Below are 23,092 nucleotides of genomic sequence, written 5' to 3' on the forward strand. Positions count from 1 at the left end.
TGCGCCCGCCAGGGTGGTGCCTGAGGTGTCGGCAGATCGCCGCTCCTTCCTGCGGGGCCGCTCCGCTCCGCCCCGCCCTCCCCGAGATGGCGGCCCTGGCTGTAAACAAGGCCGGGCCGGAGGGTGCCCGCGGGCCTGGCGGTGGCGGTCGCGGCCCGGCGGGCGCCGCAGTGAAGGTGAGGCGGCGGCTCGGCCCAGCTCCTGTGGCGGTGCGGACTGTGCCCGCCCAGGACACGAGGCGGGAGGCCTGTGGTACCCTGGTGTGCCGGGCTTATGGACTGGTTTTGGTGGTTTTTTTTCTTTCTCTGTGATCATCAGTTGTGCTTTTTGTTATAGCTTGAGATGTTCCGGCCCGCAACTGTTTGCTCGCACTAGCTCAGTGCTGCGTTTATAGCTTGCAAGTTGGCTTACTTGGTGTGACTGACCTCTTTATGAGCATCAGCAGCCAGGGGAAACTCCACCGGCCAACACTCTGCTCTGGCAGGGTCTTGCTGGCTGCTTCCTTTTCCTGCGAGGATGTTTCTTCTGGTTGTGCCTCTTGACCAGTAGGCTTGTCTTATGGCAGTGTATTAAATGAAGCTGGTAGGAACTAGTGGTGGTCAGGCAGGATGCTGACGAGTTAAAATGTTCTGTTTGTGTCTAATTATTTATTTACTTTTTAAAAGTCGGTAGTATGATCGTTATATGTGTGCATAGAAAGCAAAATCACTGACTCAGCTTATCTACTGTGATTGCATGAACATCTGTAACATAAATTGTTGTATAGCTTTCTGTGTGAAGTTCTGCTTTTTAATTAGCTTAAAACCAAAAATGGTCTTTTTTAACTTACAGGTTCTTGAGTGTGGGGTCTGTGAAGATGTATTTTCTCTGCAAGGGGACAAAGTTCCCCGGCTGCTTTTGTGTGGCCATACTGTCTGCCATGACTGTCTTACCCGGCTTCCCCTTCATGGCAGAGCAGTTCGTTGTCCTTTTGATCGACAAGTTACTGAACTAGGTAAGAAAATAGAAGTTTGACATTCTTGAAACTTGCAGTCATGGATATCTAGAAGATAGTGCTTGTCATAGATTCTTAGTGCTCCACTTAGTGATGGCATTTTCAAGTAATGAATGTGTAGTACGGAGACGAAAGAAAAGATTTTGCCTTTATGTTCTTGAACCTGGGCTCGCATGCTTTATACCTGGGTATCTTCTTGTACACCTATATTTACAAAGGCACTACTCTGTTTAATGGTTCTGTGTAAGGGTTCCTTAAGTATGAGTATTAGTTTCCTATTGTCCTAAACACTAAACCCATGTAAATGAATAGGTAAATTTTTGTCTAACATTTCCCTGAATTCATGATGAAGTGTTATAGAGGGAAGGATCAGTGATAACAAACCTGGTTTTTACAATGTTAATGACTTCTATACGTGCATTATTGGTAGTGGCAGGCTATCAACTGGAATTCCCCTACTCTAACAATGTCTGCACGTGGTATTTGAAAGGATAAGATAAAGATTTTTTTTCTTAGAGTGAAAGTTTATTTTAGGCAAAAGATGACATGTGCATATAATTTCTTCAGAATAATAATTACCTAGTCCATAGGGGGTTATAGAGAAGACAAGTTATCAGAGGAAGATGTAACAAAAAGAACTTGTTAATAGAACTGGCTCCAGCAGTTTTGAATAACATTAGAGGAAAAAGGAGCCTATTGAAAGGAGAATCTTTAGGAAAGGACATCTCTGATCTCGTAAACCGTGAAAGAATTGTTTAAGTATCAAATTCACTTGACTGTGAAGTTCAAGAATCTGCTAGCAATATTAAGGCACTCTGCAGGATGTTTTTGTGAAGGTAGAAATCAGGAAAATAATCAGTCTTGTATGAAGGAGGGGGCTTTTTTTTGGGCGAGGGAAATGGTAGTGTGAGAATCATGAATGACTGCCATTCTAGTAGAGTGGTTAAGAGTAATGGTTTGTTTGGCTTCTTATATTTGCCTATGCAGCTGTGCAAGATTTTTTAAACTATGGTTTTAGAGGGAGAATCTTAGAGCACAACATTTCCTCCTGTTGTTATGAAACATTCCTGTCCAAGACCACTGCTTTTTTTCTTGTGATGGGGAACTTGTTGCTTCTTAGTTTTTATTATACACTTTTTCCCAGGCATCTGAAAGGATCATATCATATTTTTCGGTGTGTTTCATGTTTGATGAAAATAAAGCTTTACAAAAGCATTTACGGATTTTTTTTTAATCTTTCTGATGAGTTTTTTATGAAATGCTGTGTTATTAAATCTCCAAGTCCCCTACAGTTAGGAAGAAGGATGAAAAGCTTCAGGATCCCTATATATTGAAGGGTTGATAAATAGAGTTGCATCCTGCTGTTTGACACTAGAAAGAAGAAGGATGCACTGTGATCAGCAGTTGCTCACAAAAGTAATGGGTAGAAAATCTTAGCCAAACTTTTATTTTATTGAAAATAAAAATACTTCTGTGAATAAAAGTTTTACCCGGTGATCTGAGGGAGAGGGAGTTCATAGACACTTGAGTCTTTCCATATGCAATGCCATTGAGACATATTACTGGTTACAGGATATAAAACCAGGAAGTTTTGTGGAGTGCAGCTCATGGACCCTCTTTGAGATATCTATGCATTTGCTACCTTTTTCTAATCACCTAGTAGTTGCTGGTATTGGTTAAATTTGCTGCGCTTGTAGTTCTGTTTTGTTCTAGAGCTTAGGAGCAGGGAGGGACAATTCAGGACCCAGAGGAACTTTTCATACTTCTCTGCCCTCTGTTTGAGGATATGAGAAAACAAACTCCATGTTCACCCTATAGCAATTCTACAATTTAATTAATTTAATGAAATAATGTTCTCTAGTCTCAGAGAGCTGTTTCGTGTCTAAGGACCCCGCCAAGAGAAAATTGTGTTGAAAGAAAAGCTGTAAAATTAGGACATAAAGCTATCTCTGCTGAACACAATTTCTTAATCAGTAACTATGGATATTATGGAGACTTTTAGTTGGTCTAAAGTAACCTCTGGTACTTTTTTTCTGTTGCTCTTATTACTAAAGGACTTAATACTATATTCATCCAAGTTTTCCTAGGTAATGTTGGGAGCTTTTTCAAATAAGTACTGGGGGATCTGTATATGGGTAGATACTTTTTTTGTATTTTTTTTGAACTGGACTCAGTTTAAATATACAGAGCTGTCTCTTTCTATATATAACTGTATGTGAAGGCAGGGTTAGAAGTACTTCATGAATCAGGATTTTTGGAAATATGTATTCTGCAACTGAAAATTGAAACGTTGTTTGCATGCTTAGCAAAATTTTCTAGTAGTTCACAGAATCCTGTTACAAGAGAAAACATTTTGTAATGAACAAATAGGACTAAAGCTTGCCCCAACCATTCTGCATTGCAGAATAGATAAAACATTGATTTTTGTTGGGTTTTTTAAGAATTCTTTAATGAAGTTCCATGTGATTTAATCTTTTAATGGAAAATTTTGAATGAGTATGTACATGCTGAAGGTATGTGAACTGTTGTCTTCAAGTGGATTAACATTTTTCTCAACCAAAAAGGTGCAGTGGAAAAGTTTTCAAACTTTTGAAATCGTATATGCTGGAGAGTATTGATTCAGATAGTTTATATGAGGGAAAATCCAATAAATGGTGTCTGTAGAAAAAGAGGCTCCTCTCAAAGATTTTCCTTAAAGTATGTTGATCTGGGAGAAAAGGCAAATAATTTCTTGCAAATTGTTTTCTCGCGTCCTGTCTCTCACTGGTTATTTTTGGCTGGTGGGTTTTTTGTTTGTTTGTTGGGCTTTTTTGTTTGTTTGTTTGTTTCTGTAGGGTTCTGGGTTTTTTTAAATTAATATACAGACCAAGGTATTTTTAGGAAAAATGCACTTTGGAGATTCTCTCTATCTACCATTACTGCAGAGCTGAAATTATTTTCTATCATTAAAACTTGTTCACAAAGATATGCAGGTGATGGCATCCTTCATGTAATCCATCTGATTGGTCTTGCTTAGATTTACACATGCCTTTGCTAGCGTTTGAGTGCCAAGCTGAAGCTTAAAAATGCTGTTCAAGAAAATGCATTTAAACATTTAGACAAAAGTTGTTCCTTTATCCCTTTCATTATTTATAATACTTTTGCAGTCAAGCTTCATGCTTCTGAAATTGACGTTTGTATTGTTAGCTGGAGTCAGTCTTAATATCTTTGGTCTGTCACTTTCTCATTCCTGGCTGACACATTTCCTGCTACTCATGTTTTCTTCTTCTTTTGAGATGACAGACTGTGTAATAATTTTTCTAATGGACGCAAACATTCTTTGTAGGCACAAGGATGAGATCACTAGACTCTCACATTTGTAATCAAAGCACAATTTGAGGTGAAGTCCAAGAGAGTAAATGGATGTATATACAGAACTCATTGTTTAATGATTTCAATTATGAAATAAACACTTGGTCAATTGTGTTGAGAATGTGTAGGTCAGGTACCTAAAAATTTTATAGGTAGATTTAAAGTAAAAAGGAGCAAAGTCCCATTTGTGCAAATATGTAAACTTTATGATAGATACCAGGAAAATGAGACATGACTTTTTAATGAGAATGCATGCTTGTGACAAGGTAATCCACCTAGTGGATTAGGGGAAGCCAGTTGTGGTCTTTTTGTATTTCAGTGAAGTTTTGGTACTGTCTCTCCCAGTGTCCTGCTGGACAAGGTGTCCAGCACACAGCTGGATAAGCAAGCACATCGTGTGTTGGGAGAGCAGCTGGTTCATGGGTCGGGCACAAGGGGTTGCAGTGAGTGGGGTGACATCAGAGTGGTGCCTTGTCACTACATGGGTTCCATGGGGCTCCACCTTAGGCTCTGTGCTCTTCAGCATCTTCAGAAATGATTGGGTGCAGGACTGGGAGGGATCCGAAGTTCACAGATGATACAAAACTGGGAGGAGCTGTTGGCTCTGGCTGGGAGGCCCTGCAGAGAGGGCTGGGCAGTCACCAACCACATGAAGTTCAGGAGTAAGGGGAAGGTGCCACGTTATGCACTGATGTGGGGCAACACTGAATGTACAGACAGATGGGAATGAGAGGCTGGAGAGCAGTGCCATGGAAAGGAGCCCTGGGCAAGCTGATGGCAAGCTGAACATGAGCCAGCAGTGCCCTGGCAGCCAGGAGGGCCACCCGTGTCCTGTGGGGCATCAGGGACAGCATCAGCAGCCGGGCAGGGAGGGATTGTCCTGCTCTGCTCTGCACCGGGGCAGCCTCACCTCCAGCGCTGGGGGCACTTTGGGTGCTGCAGTGTAAGAAGGACAGCACTGGAGAGTGTCCAGCGAGGGCATGGAGGGGTGAAGGGCACTGGGGGGAAGCAGGATGAGGAGTGGCTGAGGACACTCGGCCTGTTCAGCCTGGAGGAGACTGAGGGGAGACACCATTGCAGTCACAACTTCCTCCTGAGGGGAAGGCACTGATCTCTGCTGTGTGGTGAGCAGTGACAGGACTGAGGGAATGGCCTCAAGCTGTGTCAGGGGGGTTTAGGTTAGATATTAGAAAAAGGTTCCTCACCCAGATAGTGGCTGGGTGCTGGAATAGGCTCCCCAGTGAAGTGGTCACAGCACCAAGTCTGCCAGGGTTCAGGCAGTGTTCGGAGGATGCTCTCAGGCAAACAGTGTGGTCATTGGGAATGGCCTGTGCAGGGCCAGGAGTTGGACTCGGTGATCTTTGTGGGTCTCTTCCAACTCAAGATTATTCCATGGTTCTGTGTTTTATAGGATGCTAGCTGGTTATAAATTCTGTTTCAGTAAATTAAAAGTTAGCATGTAAGCTTCACTTGTTTTTTAGCTGTGCCAAGATGGACATGTTATACAATTGCTTGTACTTGTATTATCAAATCCCATGATACATAATAGAAAGAATGTAAGAGCAATGTATCTTTGTTTCTCATGACATCTTAGAGTTATGGCCAAAAAAACAACTACATAATAGCTACTCACTTATCTTTTCTGATCTTCTTGGTAACAATTCAGTAAATTAGTTTTGTTTTGACTTTCTCTTCACTGCTAGACATGGAACAAAACTAATATGATTAAATCACATACAGTGTTGTAAACTGAGAAGAGTACTTCTCAGTTTCCAGGGTTTTTGTAATAAACACTAAAACCTGTGAAAGAAAAGTTTTTGTAAGAAACTCTGTAATGATTGAGTAGCTTGTTCCTCTTGCAGCCTTACCCAGTGTTTGCCTAAAGGCTAAGACAATGTTTGCTTAAAGGCTAGGAACTATAATCTCTTGCTTAAGTAGGTTTATCCTTTTGGTACATGTACATCCATTTATACTGGGCTATTAATGGCTATCTGGATTAGTGGCTAATCTGAAAATAGAAGGTGTGTGTTAGTATTAGCCATTATATTGCTGTGTTGTTAATGTGACTATTTTGTGTGCTGTAGAAACTGAAGGTTGTGCACAGTTAGTTTGCTGTGGGAAAGTGCTAAACACCCTAGAAGGGAACCACATAGCCACTTTCCAGTGCTTTGTTTTCTGAGAGTTAGTCTGTCTAGATACCTATTTAGCAAATCCAAACTGTTTAGAAACTGTTTTGATGTAAATTAAATTCTAAAAGTATATATAGAGCGCTCTGTATTTCTTCAGCTGGTAATAAGAGGTGACTCGATCTTACTAGGAGTGCTCAACCTAAAAAATTACTAAGCTCTGAGGTCAGAATATATCAAAGCAGATGACTTTGCTGGTGCTTAGTGTAATTTTGGAGGGACAGAACATACCTTCTGTAAACTCCTTCAAGATCTGTGATAAATAAAAGTCAAAATATTTTGTTTGTTTGTTTGCAGCTTATTTTGTGGAGTGCACTGATCTTAGATTGGGTGTTGGCAATGTAGTGCCTCTCTGGAGCAGGGAAGGCTTCCACCATGGAACTGATAAATGCAGAGGTCCCTGACTTTAAAAGCACAGACTTTTTAAAGCATCTGGCTTTATATCTAACTTCAGTTAGATAGCACTAGTTACTGACTAGTGCTTCCATAGGCCCATTTCTGCAAGCAGCAAATGCATGGTCTTTATTGGTAAACATATTTTTTTAAAACAGGTTATCAGTGTTGTTTATACCAATTGAGAGTCTTGGAGCATAAAATAGTTAAAAATGCTCCCATTTATTGCTATAGGAAAATAGTATAATCCATTTATTGCCTTTAATCTGTGAGGCACATAAATTCTCAGTGACCAGATTTGGAACAGAGTATTACAGTCTATAGTCTGTGAGGAAGGTGGACTAGGGAAAAAAGGTTTCATGAAGTTGAAGCTACATAAAGCAGCGTGATTACCAGCTGGGTATTTCTCATAACTGTGTAGTTGTTGTCTGTCTGGTCATTGAGAACTGCACCCATTCTAATGATAAATCAGAGTCTATGGAGTGTTTGATAAATGTCCATATTGAAGAAATAAAACTTGATGTCTGTAAAAGATCAGTGAGATGACTCTGCATTCCAGAAGGATGAAGGGCACATACGAGATTGCCACCGGGCAGCATACTTTAGGAGTTAGGAAACAACATGAAACAACTGGACAATTCAAGTAGTCTGGGCTCTCTGGGAAAACACATGGGAATACTGTTTCCTTGAGTTCATGTAGATAGCTGATGTGTCATGTGCACAAGCTGAAACGCAGAAGTTTTGTCTGCATATAAGGAAACAGTTTTGACTGTAAGAGGAACCGGGCTCTGCTGCATGTTGCCCGGAGAGGCGATAGCATATCCCTCCTTGAAGATTTTCAGAAGATGCCTGAGTGTGGTGCTGGGCGCTCCGCTCTGGGTGACCTAGGCAAGATGATGAAGAGGACCCTCCCAACGTCAACAATTTTGTGGTTTTGTTATGGTTAAAAAGTAATGATCCAGTGCTCAAAGATGATGCTTGATCTCATGAGCCACCTTTTCCTTGAAATAGAGAAAATGTCATTAAATTTATGACAGTTACACTAGAAAAGAGTCAAGGGATGGCAATTCCTTGAAGAAGCAGCTGCTAGGATTCTCATATGCTATGTGGCCAATATGGTTACCATTTAGCAGCATTTATTGGGATCCCGTTCTGATTTTGCTTCTCATCTCATTGCTTCATGTTAACTTCTGTGAAATAAGGATCATGCAGGAGTAGACATGGGTTTCTGCTTTGCTCTAGGGAGTATAAGTCATCTTCCATTTTATCAAATAGTGTATCACCTTGCGTTTTGTTTCTGAATATTGTTTTAACTCTTAGATTTTGCTGGCATGGGATCTGCAATTGGTGTTGCATCTTGTGATACAGGGAATAAGGCTTCTCAGTAGGGAATTCTTCATGGCTTCCATTAGCAGGGTAGAAATGTTCACTATACCTCTGAAAACAATAATTTTTATAATACACAGTGTTTGTGTGTTCCTTGTATTCTTTAGTTGTTAGCTATTGCAGATTATTTTACTTTTTTAAAAAGTAAATTAAATTAGAATTTTTTAAAAAATTAATTAGAAAATTTTACTAAGTTTCTCTAAATTTTTAATAATCTTGACATCTTTTGATAGGGAAGATCTGCATAAATATTAAATAACTCAATGATCAAAGGAAGGAAGAAGATGGAGTGAGCTTGCAGAAAAACTGATAGCTGTATCTCACTTGGTTAATATTAGTGTACTTGATATGCTCTTAATATTTGTCCGAATCTCAGCTGTGGTTTGTGGAATTTCTCAAAATTATATATGCTTGAGCTTTTTCTTCCTCTTCTCTCCTTTGTTTACTCTTCATCAAAAATAGGAGATTCTGGTGTCTGGGGATTGAAAAAGAACTTTGCTTTGTTGGAACTCTTGGAACGGTTGCAGAATGGACCTGCTGGGCAGTATGGGACAGCTGAAGAAGGCATTGGTCTATCTGGAGAGGTACTGAGTTTTAAACAAAAAAACCCAAAAAACAAAACAAACAAAAAAAAAGTTTCATTTGCTAGAAGTTATCTCTAAATAGGAAAAAGATTGAAAATCAGTTCTTTGGCAAATTTCACCAATAATACTGTTCTTTTCTTCCAGTATCTAGTGTTAAGGCTTCAGTTAATTGTTCATAATTAAATGCTAGTTGTACTTGAATAAAGCAGAAAATAAACTGGTATTAATAAACATGCATACTATTTCACTGCCTTTTTGTGCCTTTAGGGCTTTTAGAAAAGGTTACTTATTTTGATATATTAGTTTTAGTCATATAAGCACAGTTTCCTGAAACTCCTCAGAAATTCTTCCTAAAGACTTCAGCTGTTGTCAGTAGTTGCCTTTTATAGTAATTTTGTTATGTCATGTGGTACTTCATTACCAAAAGTAGCTGCTTTTATCATTTCAGTATTAACAGCTGGTGTGCAACATATCTTGCAGTACTCTTCTAGATGTAGATAACTTTCCTAAGTGCTTATTTAACTGTTGGTGTTTTGTTTTCCTGTAAGTAATTTTCTGGTCTGTAATAACTGCTTTGGAGGAAGTTCCCAGAGTCAGATTTATTTTCTCCTCCAAACCTTTACAACTTGCACTGAAGCTTGGACTTATAAAATTACTGAACACTTTAAACTTACGTTTTCAAAAAGGTTATTGAAAACTTATTATCAAGTTTCAAAGTAGTCCAAGTATTTATTAGTGTATAACTTTTAAACAAAGACTGTATTGTTGACAAGTCTTCTAATTTTTCTTCCATTTTTGGGATTAAATGTTAACCACTTGAATTTTGCTTGGTTTTCGTTGTTAGAGTATCATTCGTTGTGATGAAGATGAAGCCCATGTTGCATCTGTGTATTGCACTGTTTGTGCCACTCACCTGTGTGCAGACTGCTCCCAGCTTACTCATTCTACTAAGACTCTGGCGAAGCACAGGCGTGTACCTCTAGCTGATAAGCCTCATGAGAAGACGATGTGCTCCCAACACCAAGTGCATGCCATTGAGTTTGTTTGTTTAGAAGAAGGTTGTCAGGCGAGTCCTCTCATGTGTTGTGTCTGCAAAGAATATGGGAAGCATCAAGGTCATAAGGTACTGCTAGTAGTTAATTTCTAGTCATGCCAGGGGGTAACTTGCATAATTGTTTATCCAAATAAAGTAAAAAAGGTTGTCAAGAAAGGAGGATAGATTCTTGATGTGTTCATCCCATTCTTTAGTTTTCCCTTTGTGTCAGACAGTTGCCATGGTAAAATAAAGGAAAAAAAATTCTAAGAACTCAATGAGTTACTAATTTGAATATGCATATGTGAAGAAGGACAGTCCCTTTATCTGCTGCTTTTCTGAAGTTTTCATGACATTGACATTGGGCCATAATTTAGAAAGCTGTTTTCATAATGTAGACACTACATACACAGCACATCACTGGTGCAGTCTAACTATTCTTCTTTTTTTATAATAAATTATGATAAACAGGCAAGTTTTTGTTTACTTCTGTAATTGCTAGATGTATAAGTTAGTTTCAGCATAATCTGTAAGTCCTGACTGCTTATTTAAATTGCAAGATGGTTTTCGGTTCTTACTTGGCTATACTATATGTATGTGTAAAATATATACTTGCACATGTATATTAAATATGTAGTAAAATATAAAAGATTATTAAGGAAGATAATTATGATTGATGTTTGATATGTTGCTTTTAATTAATAGCATTCTGTCTTGGAACCAGAAGCAAACCAGATTCGTGCATCCATTTTAGACATGGCTCACTGTATAAGAACTTTCACAGAAGAAATCTCGGATTATTCCAGAAAGTTAGTTGGAATTGTTCAGCATATAGAAGGAGGAGAACAAATTGTTGAAGATGGAGTTGGAATGGCCCATACTGAACATGTATGCTTTTAAAAAATATTTATTTCCCCCACATGCACAGATTATTGGCTTTTCTGTAATAACTGGATAAAGACTTTCTTTGGAAATTATGCGTAGGTTTTGAAGGGCAAGATTTTAGGGTCTTCTATCTAGCACGTCAGTACTGAGGCTTAGATCAGCAGATGGATGGGAACTTGGTGTTACCATGTTTTTAGGCTATATGGAAATGTGGAGGCAGTGGAAAAAGTTGTTTGACTCCTAGTGTACAGACTGTGTATGTTCTCAGGTGGTATAATACTACTGAGGCTTTTTTCCCTGGTCATTTTTAGTGAGGTGTTTATACATGCAAGTGAGCTATGTGATTATAGGAGTAACTTCTAAAAGTGTTTTGGTATTATTCAGGAAGTTTTATCAGCCCTAACTGGGACGTGAACTGTGATGTAGCCAGGCAGATGTGAAAATAAATTAGAATCTGGAATAAAATTTAAAATTTGCTCCTGGAATCAACTGGTGTCCTTAAACTGTCGGATCTCCTTTCTGCAACGCTCTAGGTACCAGGAACTGCAGAGAATGCTCGCTCATGTGTCAGAGCCTATTTTTCTGATCTTCATGAAACCCTTTGTCGTCAGGAAGAAATGGCTCTTAGCGTTGTTGATGCTCATGTGAGAGAGAAGTTGATTTGGCTTAGGCAACAGCAAGAAGATATGACCATTCTCCTGTCACAGGTTTCAACAGCTTGCCTTCACTGTGAAAAGACTTTGCAACAGGTAGGTTGGCAAGTGAGCTGTAGCATATGGCAAAACACATGGAAGTACAAGTTATTTTTAGACTATAAAAAAAGAGATGTATAGTATTCTGCATTATTTTCTTATAAGATTAAATCAGTCATGGTCTAACATGAGATATAAGTATTCATTACAAGGGAGTGTTAGCCAAAGATAGTCAGTCCAAAAGCGTGGAGTCCTCCAGTTACTGGAAACCCTGTGGCATGATTTTTCTGATATTTGTGAGGTTAGTGGGAAGGCAAGACAAGACTGAAGCAAAAAAACCCAAAACCTACAGAACGTATTGGAAGGATTTTACAGTTACACTTGTGACATTGGTAATTCTACATCTTAAATGTATGAAGAAAGTGGCTATGTGTGAATTTTTCATTGGTCTCTTATTAATTCAGTGTAATGATAGGAAAAAGTAAATAGTATGTGTAGCAAATAGTAAACTGAATGTGAGAAGCTACTTCATGAATGTGTTATTTGTACTTCTTTTTTCCAGATTTGTTTAGAGCTTTTGTTTGGTTGTGTAGTCAGGTTTAACTCTATGAATCCTGAGAGGGGGGATGCTAATATTCCTATTAAGTGTGTTGCCATATGTTGCAAAACAGTTGCTCTGTTCCATCTGTTTAAATGATACATGAAAAATATAAATGTTCTTTATATGTTACATTGATATTATTGTTTCTTATAATTTGTATTAATTGGCTCATAAAGAAAGTTTGTTAGTTTTTTTCATAAACCTGCAGAACAACTTAACATCTATTAGTGTTAAGGAAAACTGTTAAGATATTCATATTTGTGTTGCAATTTTAAATAAATCTATTTTGTAAATGTTATTTCTTGTAAATGTAATAAATGAATTTTTACAAAAATTATTTACAGAAATACATTTTTTGTAAATGTATTTCTTGTAATTTCTTGAAGTAGTGTATTTCTATTTAAAAAACCTTCATTCTAGCAATGATGTTTATATTATATTTGGGGTATTTTAAAGTAAATTACTAAAGGAAAGGCATGCTTTTGTTTTCTTTGTCTGTTTAGGACGACTGCAGAGTAGTGTTGGCCAAACAGGAAATTACAAGATTGCTAGAGACATTACAGAAACAGCAGCAGCAGTTTACAGAACTTGCAGATCATGTACAGCTGGATGCTAGCATACCTGTCACTTTCACAAAGGTATTCTTAATCTCATGGAAGTACAGTTACCCACTTTATGAAGTCCCAAATCTGATGTAAAATAAAGCAGGAATTATTGATGTACATTATTATGCTGTATTTGTTGCAACAAGTTGAGGCAATTCAGTATCAGTTAGAGCCACATTGTCTTATCACATGATGAATGCAATCTGGTATTTGAGCAACAAACCACGTGCTGCTGTAATAAGGGTGGGAAATGTTCTTTTGTCATTGACCATATCAGTAACTTTGTTTGAACATGAGCTGTTTTCTTTTAAAGAAGTTGGATAGCATTTCGGAGTTCTAGAAACATCTTTCTTTGATTATTTCCTGGAGATTGCTCACCTGTTTTAAATTGAATACTACTATTATAACTTTCAGTTTATAATATTAAAAAAATATATTTCTTTCAGTTTATTAAACAGTCATTTGTTTTACAGTTGCTTGGTATTCACTCACAGCTTAGCTAATACATTATTAATCTTCTAAGTAGTTTGGGGTTTTATTGCTTCAATATAATTTCACTACCACTTTCATTAAAAGGGATTAAATTATTCAAAGTTTGATAATGTTACTTCTATTTGGTGTATTTATATGGTATTTATTATATATAATAAATACCACATATATATAATATATAATAAATACTAACTTTCCTCGTAGGAAAGTTAGTAAGTTTGAAACTCAAGGAACAAGTACTTTGATGTATGGGGTTTTTTTGCATCTGAATGGGTGAAAGAGGAAGAGGATCTATTGTGGCTGAGACAAAAATGAGAATTTAACTGTAGCTGTTGAAACATTTACTGTAAGAAATGAATGCTTCCATAGAGATTCTATGTCAGTTCTTCCAGACGTAGGAAATTAGATTTCTTCAAAATCATTCATTTTGTAACCTCAGTATATTTGAATTTCCATGTTAATGCAGAATTTTCACATCTGCCTGTCTCTTTCCTATTTAGCAGAGACCAAAGCTCATAGGGCCAAGGAAACCTCTTCTGCAAACCCTCATTATTTCATGAATGAAGCAGTAATCACAATTCACAGATGAAGAATTGTGAGTCAGAGGGGCATTTTGAATGTTTGAAAGCTTTGGCTTTCAGAGCTCTTTGTCAGACTTGGAAAATTTTGGTTGTTAATTTCTGAGTGTTTTGGAATGAGAATGATAGGAGCTAGCTAAGGTGTTACAGGAGGCCTAAAATAGGCTTGGGGAACCCAGAAGACTTAGTTTTATCTTGTAACAATTTGTATTTTTTTGAAGTCTTCTGAAGGTTAATTTCTGAACTTCAGAGGTGCTAAAGCAAGTGTCATTTTTCAGAAAAACAGCAGCAGCCATGAAAAAATAAGTTGAAAGTAATTCCTGCAGCCTCTTACTTTTTGTTTCCTCACATCTGATAAAGCTTAATGTTCTCTTTCTTAACAATGTGTTTTTAGATTACTGTTATGCTGATGGCCACTATTGTGACTTGCAGTGAGGTTTGGTGTACATATCTGGCAACAGATATCAGGCAGAAATAAAATCTTCAGACAAAAGCTATAAAACTCTTACTATATTACTGGAAAGGTCTCCCTCCCAAGCTGCACTGATGGCTGCATCCATTATAAAATGTAAAAAAGCATTTCAGACAGTACCAGATCAGAGGAATATTTAATATCAAATGAAAGTTGTGGACGTTTGAGGAGGGGAGGGAGAAGTCCTTTTCATTCTTGAAAATGAGTAAATTTTACCTATATTTTGTTTCACTGATGACACAAGAAAACAGTCACAGTGCCATTTCCTCTTTCTAAACCAGCTAGGGAAATGCCAGATACAAAGCTCTGAAGGGAGGATTTGGAGAATTCTCCTTACCCAGGATCGTGATCCTTATTTAAAGATAGTTTTCTGTTAAATGAGTGCAGTGGCTGTAGAACTTTATACATAAGAAATGCATGTGGTCATCATGAATATGCATATGTGCATGCTGCACATATGTGCATGCTGCAGAGAGAGAAAACTATTAAGGAAGCAGTGCCTGAGATTGAGAGATAAATTCTCATTATGATGTTAAACTAACTCTGGGCAACTAACGCTTACCAACATCAAGACTATCTGAGAAGGAAGTGTTCTCTCAGAGAGAAAGCTCTTTAAGGAACCATTAAGGAAACCTGTACAGAGGGCTTTTGTTTCATCAAATTTCTTGAAAGAGGTCAAGGATAAAAAAGTGAAGAGCTCATAGTTGTGCATTTTTCTTCTGCACTGAGATTTAATAAAACAAGTTTTACTTAAACAGGAGTCTAAGGTTACCTGTTTTTAAGTATGCCATCAAGTTATCTGGCACCTGCCAGAAAAACAGACACAAAGGGTGTTTATTTGTCATTTTTAAGCAACGTTTTAGTTAAAGGTGCTGATACAATTGACAGTGAGAGACTTCTTTCATGTCAGTTTCTAGCTATGATCGTGAATAGTTCATTATTACTGACTCATATTGCAGATGCTACACACAGTTTTCTAAATAGCAACTTTGCTTGCAATGTTTTATGACGTGACGGAACTACTTGTGCAAAAAGTGGAAATTTGGCGTCCATCACATTTTGATTCCTTCTGAGAGAATACAAACATGGTGAGAACAGCCTGTTTTCATTCCAAACCTTGGAGAAGGCAAACTGCAGCAGGATGGCTAAATTTGACAGCCTCACTCATCTCCTTCATTTCCCTGATGATTTAAGTGGTACTGCCTCTGCCCTCCAGCCATGGGAGCTGTCAGGTGACCAGTACATCGGGTGGTGCTGTGGGAGGACTGGCTCACTGTTAGCAAGCTCTGCCCATAGCCAGGGTACTGCCTTCTGCAAGAAACCTGTGAACTGAGCAGCTCTATCCAGAGCTGCTCCTTCTTCCTTTCAGGTGCAGAGAAGAATTGGGGAGGTCCACTCCCAGAAACTCTGGATAAAATCAGAGCTAAAGTTTGAGTGTGAAAAGAGTGCTGGAGACATGGCATTTTTAGACTCTTCAGACCCTTCTGCATACTTCTTTTTGTTTTTTCTTTCTCTGCACCTTGTCAAAAATCTGCCCACAAGTTCTTCTTTTCCAGAGTGAGATAACCTATTTTGATAATCATGTTGTGTTGCAGTGTTGTCACTGAATTTCAGCTCTGACTCCAAATATCTATAAATTGGACAAAAATTTATTCAAAAGCAGTTAAGTCTCAATGTTTCATTTTTCAAATCTCAAATAGTCTTTTGGTTGTGGAGCATATGCCTTTTGTAATAGTAGTACTGAACCTGCTGAGCTTATCCAAGTTCATTTCAGAGATTCAAATAAAGTAATTAATTTATTTCATACTGAAAAGGTAGTCTGTGGAGTTCTATGATAAGGACCATCTGGGCCCATTTAGGTTTCAAGCAGCAAGCAGACAATTTCATAGGTGAATAATGCATCAAGATCTGCTGATTGAAGAAACCTCACAGTTGGCTTAGGAAATTCACATGAGCTGCAAGCTCTTAAGCACAGGGAAGTTATTTAGGACAGTTATCATCACTGTGTACCTTCCTTATTTCTTATTTCTTATTTTCTTATTTCATGTCCATCTTTGCCTAGTTTCAGAGAGCATATTTGATGAGATGAACCTTTGATCTGGCTTTTACACTTATAGTCATGATGTTGCTGACTTTTGCATTGTGGCAATTGCACAATTATATTTAATTTTTTTTTAGGAAGCAGTTTCTCAAGGTATTTTTATTCTCTTCCAGAATTGTGATAGCATGAGGTCATTGAATTGCATTGATTATTCTGAAAGTATGCTACTTCTCTGATGACAGAAGGGAGAAAACAGTTGCTTGTCATGATGACAATATATCCAGATATATAATGGATCCTCTGTGTGTATCTATGTGTATATGGAAAGATAAATAGTTAAATATATCACGTCATGTGATAGAGATGTTTAAATGTCCTGCAACACTGTCAACCTGTTGGTCTTTTACCAAGAGATGATGTAGCATTTTTGCACTCAGTAGTATTTCTTCTGTGAAAAGAAATAAGAGGCTGTGTGGAGTAGGCACAGTGCTGTCTGGATTTTGCAAGAAAACAAATATACTGCTACATAGTTCTGGTGATTGAAACCCCGGTGTTGCATCAAGATAGCAGTTCATCAGTACTTCAAAATGTGTTTCAGAAATATGTACTAATATCAGCCTATGTGTTTATTCTAGAATTTATGCTTTTCCATTTGATCATGTTGTCAGTATCATCTTCATCTCCTCAGCAATAGCTTGGTGTAAACTACAAATAGGGAAGTGGAATCTCATTTCTTGTCTCCAAGCAAGACCTGGGGGATTTTGTTTGCTTTTCTCTACTACTTCAGATTACTGCTTAGTGCTAGTAATGTTGTTGTTGTTGCGAAGGATTGGAAGAGGCTTAGGGTGAAGAGGTAAAGCTGTGGAACCTCCAGCAAGGAAGTAGTTCTCTAGGTAGAGGCATTAATAAAGTGGGGGAAAAAAAGAGTTTCCTGGTCAGTGAACTCTAATTAATTGCCGTAAAAAAAATTCTTCACGTGGTTTCAGTCAAGAATGATGAAAGAATTTGAAATTTTATCAAATACAGACATACTGTCACGAAACTGGCTTTCTAAAAGATACGTTGTAACTCAGATCAAGTAAAAATTACAGGTTCACTACAGACATTATTGGATATTTGTATTTCTATTATTGGATATTTTTGTTTCTATTTATTTCTGTTATTGCTGGGAGTGCTTATGCATTGTACTTTTAAAGACCATCCATTTAGTCACTTTAGAAATGGTGACAAAATACATGTTTTAGAAATAAGGATTTTCTAGATTGAATTTCCAAAATTTGCTGTTGTTATTAATACATAATATTTTGCTTCTTCCAGGACAACAGGGTACATATTGGACCAAAAATGGAAATTCGGGTTGTTACTTTAGGATTAGATGGAGCTGGCAAAACAACTATTTTGTTTAAGTTAAAGCAAGATGAATTCATGCAGCCAATTCCAACCATAGGTTAGTAGCTACGACTTAAATGTAATGACTTTTATCTACTAATTTTGATTATTTTATGTTCATACAGAGCAGGATTGTAAAACTTATATATTTTTATTCCAGGTTTTAATGTTGAAACAGTAGAATACAAGAATTTAAAGTTTACTATATGGGATGTAGGAGGAAAGCACAAGTTGAGGCCTTTGTGGAAACATTATTATCTCAATACGCAAGGTAATACTGATACAGCTCTTAAAATGTATTTTGTCTTCTAGTTTGTGTTTCAAAGGCAGACAGATTATTAGAAGAAATAATTTATGACAGTAGAAAGTTGTTCATCTAATGCAAAGTACAGCTGTTAGATTCATGAGCTAATAAATTTTAATCCTGTTGGTCAGAATGTCTACTGGATGATAAAGGTACATTCTCTATAAACCCATCAGACAGTTCATGGAGCCAAACAAAATTAGAACCTCTGTTAAATTGGTTCTAGCTGACAACAGACAAGGTACAGCGTCCCAAAGTCTGCATAGTGAGAAGCAGTACTTGCCAGGTATGGAATATAAATAGCACTTGAAAATACTCAGCTTTTAGGAGCCTTTAGATAGCAGCTTAAAAAATTCTACCAAGTTCTGTAACTTCTGACTTGCTATTGCAGTGTAGTATCTGATTATAGACTAGATTATTGAGTCTGAAAGCATTGATGAACTTAAAAATTTGTGTTGTTGTTTTGTAAATCCTCCATAGGTTTTTCCCAGTTCAGACAGAAGTTCCTCTTGATTGATTCATTCACAATTATCTAAAATACTTAGGAATTACAAACGCCAGCTTATGTGCTCTGCTTTGTGCCTTATTTCAGCCTTAAACACAAACTTTAACATTTTAAATTACTAATTTTTTCAAACTTTTAAAAGTTGTATTTTGGGATTGCTGTTGTCCTCTTAAAACATACTGTGTGAAATAGCATGGAATCATGCCTGCCTTGGAACTCCATGTCGGAAAAAAAGATAAGCAGTTACCCTGGTACATATCTGCAGTAGGTTATTTTTAGTTTTGGTGTTGGGGTTTTTCTCATCGCAAACCCCTTGATTTTAAATTCTGTCCTCTAGCTCTGCCCCCTTGACTCCCCAGTCTTTCTGCCATCTTAGTTACTCTCTAGTGAATAGTAAAATCTAATGCTGCTATGTCGGGTCCTTGGCCATCTTTTTTGGATTTTATAGTCTGTAGTTGAAGCAAGCTGTGCTGATTTGGCTGAACCTGTGAATATTACAGTCCATTAAGGGAAACTGAGACAGCCATATGGGAGTTAATGGAGTATAAATGGATCAAGAAATGGTTTAAACTGAGATACTTACTCCTTGCATAGTAAATCTGGTTTTAGACCTAAGTAGTTAAAATATCATGGCCTTTATATTAGACTAGGGAAAAAGAATTAGAGATTCTTTCACTGTTTTAGGATGAATGCTAGACTTCTGTTTAAAATACAGAAATATTTAAGGAATTTCTCGGTCGTCCTGGATTTAAAATTGAAGCTGTGTACTGAGGAACTTCACATAGAAAGCTTCTAGAAAAAGGAATTGTGTAAGTTAAAAGCTAATTTTGCAGTTTATATGTGAATGTGTGTAAAACATTTCTCTTCTTCTTTCATAGCGGTGGTGTTTGTTGTTGATAGCAGCCACAGAGACAGGGTCAGTGAAGCATACAGTGAACTTGCAAAATTATTAACAGAGAAGGAATTGCGGGATGCCTTGCTCTTGATCTTTGCTAATAAACAGGTACTTGTGATTTGGTTTTACTCTCTTTTCCTCAGCTTGTCTATCCAATTCCAACCTTCTGAACCCTCTGCTGTGGGTAGAGAGTGCTAATGTGGAAAGATAAAATGGAGATATTTTCCTTGTGTGTAATGTGTAATGCTGGTCGAGTAAGTGTTGGTGCTAAGCATACTTAGTAGATTGATCAATCAGGGGTTTTTTTATGGTAGCAAGTAGTAAATGCTTAACTGTTTGATTTGTCTTTTGTGTTTGAAGAGTTGTGATGTGATCTGTAGCTTCAGTCTAAGCCAATGAAATAGCTTCAAATATAATACAGATGAATAATTGAGTTTTTGATTCTCTCGCAGGATGTAGCAGGTGCTCTTCCAGTGGAAGAAATCACGGAACTGTTGAGTCTCCACAAACTCTGCTGTGGCCGTAGCTGGTATATTCAGGGTTGTGATGCCCGAAGTGGTACAGGACTTTATGAAGGTTTGGACTGGCTTTCAAGGCAGCTAGTGGCTGCTGGTGTCCTGGATGTGGCTTAACTTGACATCAGCTGCAATTTGATGTGGTAGTTCATGGTTTGGTTTTGTTTGCACGATTTAGGGTTTTGGCACCAGGTCTGGTCCCTGAAGAGAGGACTTCATTTAAGTCGGTGGTTACAAAAAAATATAACCTTTCATCCTAGATTGGATAATTGGTTCAGTAAACTTGTGTCATTATAGTGATTTTGAAAGTTGATACATCTACATTTAGTGGATAATGGAAGAGTGTTACAAGGATGCCTTGAAATTACTTTTGAAATATTGTTAAAATTTAATTTTTTTCCCTGATAAAATATGCATTGGATTTCATGTAATAGATATAATGCGGTTACAGTAGTTAATTAGTGTTATAAGAATTCTGAGTAGTTTAGAAATACTTTCCCATGAAGCTATTCCAACATCCATCTCAAGTTTATTAGAATAGCCAGCTCTATTAGTTAGAGATAAGTGGTGCTACTCTTTAATATCAAAAGAATCCATTAATACAAAGGTGGCATTGAAACTTACATGCAGCTACACCATGTAAAGAAAATGTTTCTCTTATTATTTATTAACCTCCTTGGTTGTTACAGGAAGGCAGCATAACTGCACAAAGGAAATTCAGAATTGGAGAAAAGTATTGCAGAACTAAGGGGCTTTGGCATTACTTAGCCACTTGTTTTATATCTTGGGGCAGGGGTTAGTTGGGTTTTTCACACTGAATTATTTATGGACATACTATGGTGATACTGAGGTGAAAGTGTTTTGTGCATACTTGGGGACATAATCTGCCTTTAGAGATTAAGTTTATTCCTGAAGAAGTCAAAATAAATTTTAAAAAAACAACTTCTTAAAGAAGTACAGTGGTGTAATGTCAGTCCAGCTATGTGCTTTTATGTAGAAGTCATGATTCCAGAATAAGGGAGTGGCCTTAAAATATTCAATAACACAATGTAAAACCAGTGAACACTAATTGTAAGTCTTTAGAAGGGTAGATGGTAAAATGTGATATAAAACTTCCATAATTAGATTTTCAGTTTTTACTGTATCTTCTACATGAAATTGTCACCAATGCCTCTATTTTTGAAGATTACTCATTCACAAACCCATGAAATATGGGTGTAGTGCTGTTTAAATTTAGAGAAGGTTGCAATGACCCAGTGATATCTTTTTTTTCTGCTGGACATGCAACTTTGTGAACAATTTTATCTGTCTGGTATGCACACCAGAATCTTCTTCCCTTTTCTCTAAGTCCATGGCCACTGCCAGTTGAAGCAGCTATGCCACAGACTCTCTTCCTGTTGGTAGAGAAGCTACAATGACTCTGAGCAGTAGATCAAAATTCTGTATCATAACTTTTCTTACTGGAGTAGAGGTGAGTCAGGAGAACTCGATAGTGCAAGTGAATAGTGTTTTTTTACAGACATGGAGATATTTTTGCCATGCTGAAAAGTGTTTACATGTGAGAGCTCTGAACCTCGCCTAGTAAAGAAAGTGTATTCCATTGTCTGTGGCTTTGCTTTCATTGTATTATTAGAAATTTTATGTTATTTTCCTGCTACATACCTTAGGTAAAGCCAAGAATGTGTAAACGAATAATTTAGTACATTTGCACTTTTCTTCTAGAGGAAGCAGTTAGTGTAACTACTTCCTTATTACGACACTTGTAGTATTCTTCTTACTTAAATTTCAGGTAAATTATGTTAAATGCAGCTTCAGATTCAGCAAGTCTAATGACATGAATAATACCTGAAGGAACACTAAGCTTTAAAGTAGTTTAATGTTTGTGAAGTGGTCTTCAATGCCTACACAGGTACAGGCACTGAGACAGAGTATTTAGTCTTTATTTAGACAAGCTGATAAAACTGGAAACAGTTTATAATGGAGTGAAAAGTGGGGTTTTTGCACATACCAAACTTAAAATTGTTCTTCCTTCCCAGCCTGTAACTTCTTGCACAGTACACAGTTGGTGGCTGTGATTTGAGCATCTGCTTAGCCTGTGCTGCAGAGCAACCCCTGACCTAGTTAGGGCTGACTGTCCCTTCACAGCTCTTTTTGAAATATGAGCAAGTTCTGCTAAGTATGGTAGATATCTTTTCCTGTAATATTTTTAACAGAAGACATGCATTCTTTAGAGGAATCTTGATTTAGTTTCATTTTAGCTGGCTTAGGCTTCAGTTACACATGCTGCTCAGTATAGTTCTAATTCAAAATGTTCAAGGTGACTAGTTGGTATTTTAAATAACATTAAATTTGAGAGGAGAGGAAAAATTCTCACTCATGCATATTGTCAAGTACAAGTGATTGCTTGTGACACATGGAATGCTACCATGAAAGTGTTTTTAAATTGAATTTATTTAAGATGACTTGAAGTAAATGTGAAAGTGTTGCATATGTCTGTGAACTCTTCAGTGTAGAGTACACTAAGAGGTTTATTCGTATTATACATTAATACAACATATAAATGGCTTTAGTTATAAATTTAAGCTTGTTTCATCAGTTTTACTGAACTTTAGTTTTTAGTGTACTGACTTATGGAATATGTAATTGGAATATTTCTTGAACTAGAACTCGCTAAAGCATTGCTGACTGTTTAGAAAGACTGAATTAACTTTTCAAAGGGTCTTGATGTAATTTCAAAATTGAGTAAATGCAACATCCAGTGACTGTGTTGTAGCTTTCTTTAAAGAACCTCATTTCAAAAATAGTATGTCTGTGCTAACTGAACAGTCATGTTTTATCACTGTTTCTGTATTCTATCTTCAAAGTTACCGTGGACTATGAGGGTCTGTTCTGAGAGTGTTGAGTAGATGTGGATCTTAGGTGAAGATTTCTTTAAAGAAAGAGCTCTTTTAGTAGAAGAAATTAGTGAACTGCTGCATTGCTCAGAAAATAATTTCTTTTCAATAAAATATGTAAAACCTTGAGAACTAATTTTAATAAACTTGCCTTTTTGTTTTGTTTTTTAAGGTCCTCTGAGAATAGAGGTGCACTACATTTAACTTCCTGTGGAATTTTTCTTACTGATTGTGTAGCTCACTAAAGATAAACTTCCTGATGGTAGCAGCAACTTTTGTGGAAATATATTTGGTTAT

General features: G+C 37.2%; 1 protein-coding gene across 3 annotated transcripts; it reads left to right on the forward strand.

Moving 5' to 3' along the window:
- Positions 1 to 24: 24 nt before the first annotated feature.
- TRIM23 (tripartite motif containing 23) lies at positions 25 to 22,927 on the forward strand. Of its 3 annotated transcripts, none has more exons than XM_058043741.1 (11): positions 25 to 176; positions 832 to 994; positions 8,773 to 8,894; positions 9,739 to 10,017; positions 10,633 to 10,815; positions 11,346 to 11,561; positions 12,609 to 12,743; positions 17,611 to 17,740; positions 17,843 to 17,953; positions 19,370 to 19,494; positions 19,839 to 22,927. In XM_058043741.1, exons 1-11 carry the CDS (start codon positions 87 to 89, stop codon positions 20,016 to 20,018), a joined length of 1,734 nt encoding a protein of 577 aa, XP_057899724.1. In that variant the 5' UTR covers positions 25 to 86; the 3' UTR covers positions 20,019 to 22,927. The 3 variants fall into 3 exon arrangements, with proteins under 3 accessions (XP_057899724.1, XP_057899725.1, XP_057899726.1); XM_058043742.1 differs by having other exon boundaries at positions 9,739 to 9,960; XM_058043743.1 differs by lacking the exon at positions 9,739 to 10,017.
- Positions 22,928 to 23,092: the final 165 nt, after the last annotated feature.

Source organism: Melospiza georgiana, chromosome Z (assembly GCF_028018845.1).
Source record: "Melospiza georgiana isolate bMelGeo1 chromosome Z, bMelGeo1.pri, whole genome shotgun sequence".
NCBI classification, from domain to species: Eukaryota; Metazoa; Chordata; class Aves; order Passeriformes; family Passerellidae; genus Melospiza; species Melospiza georgiana.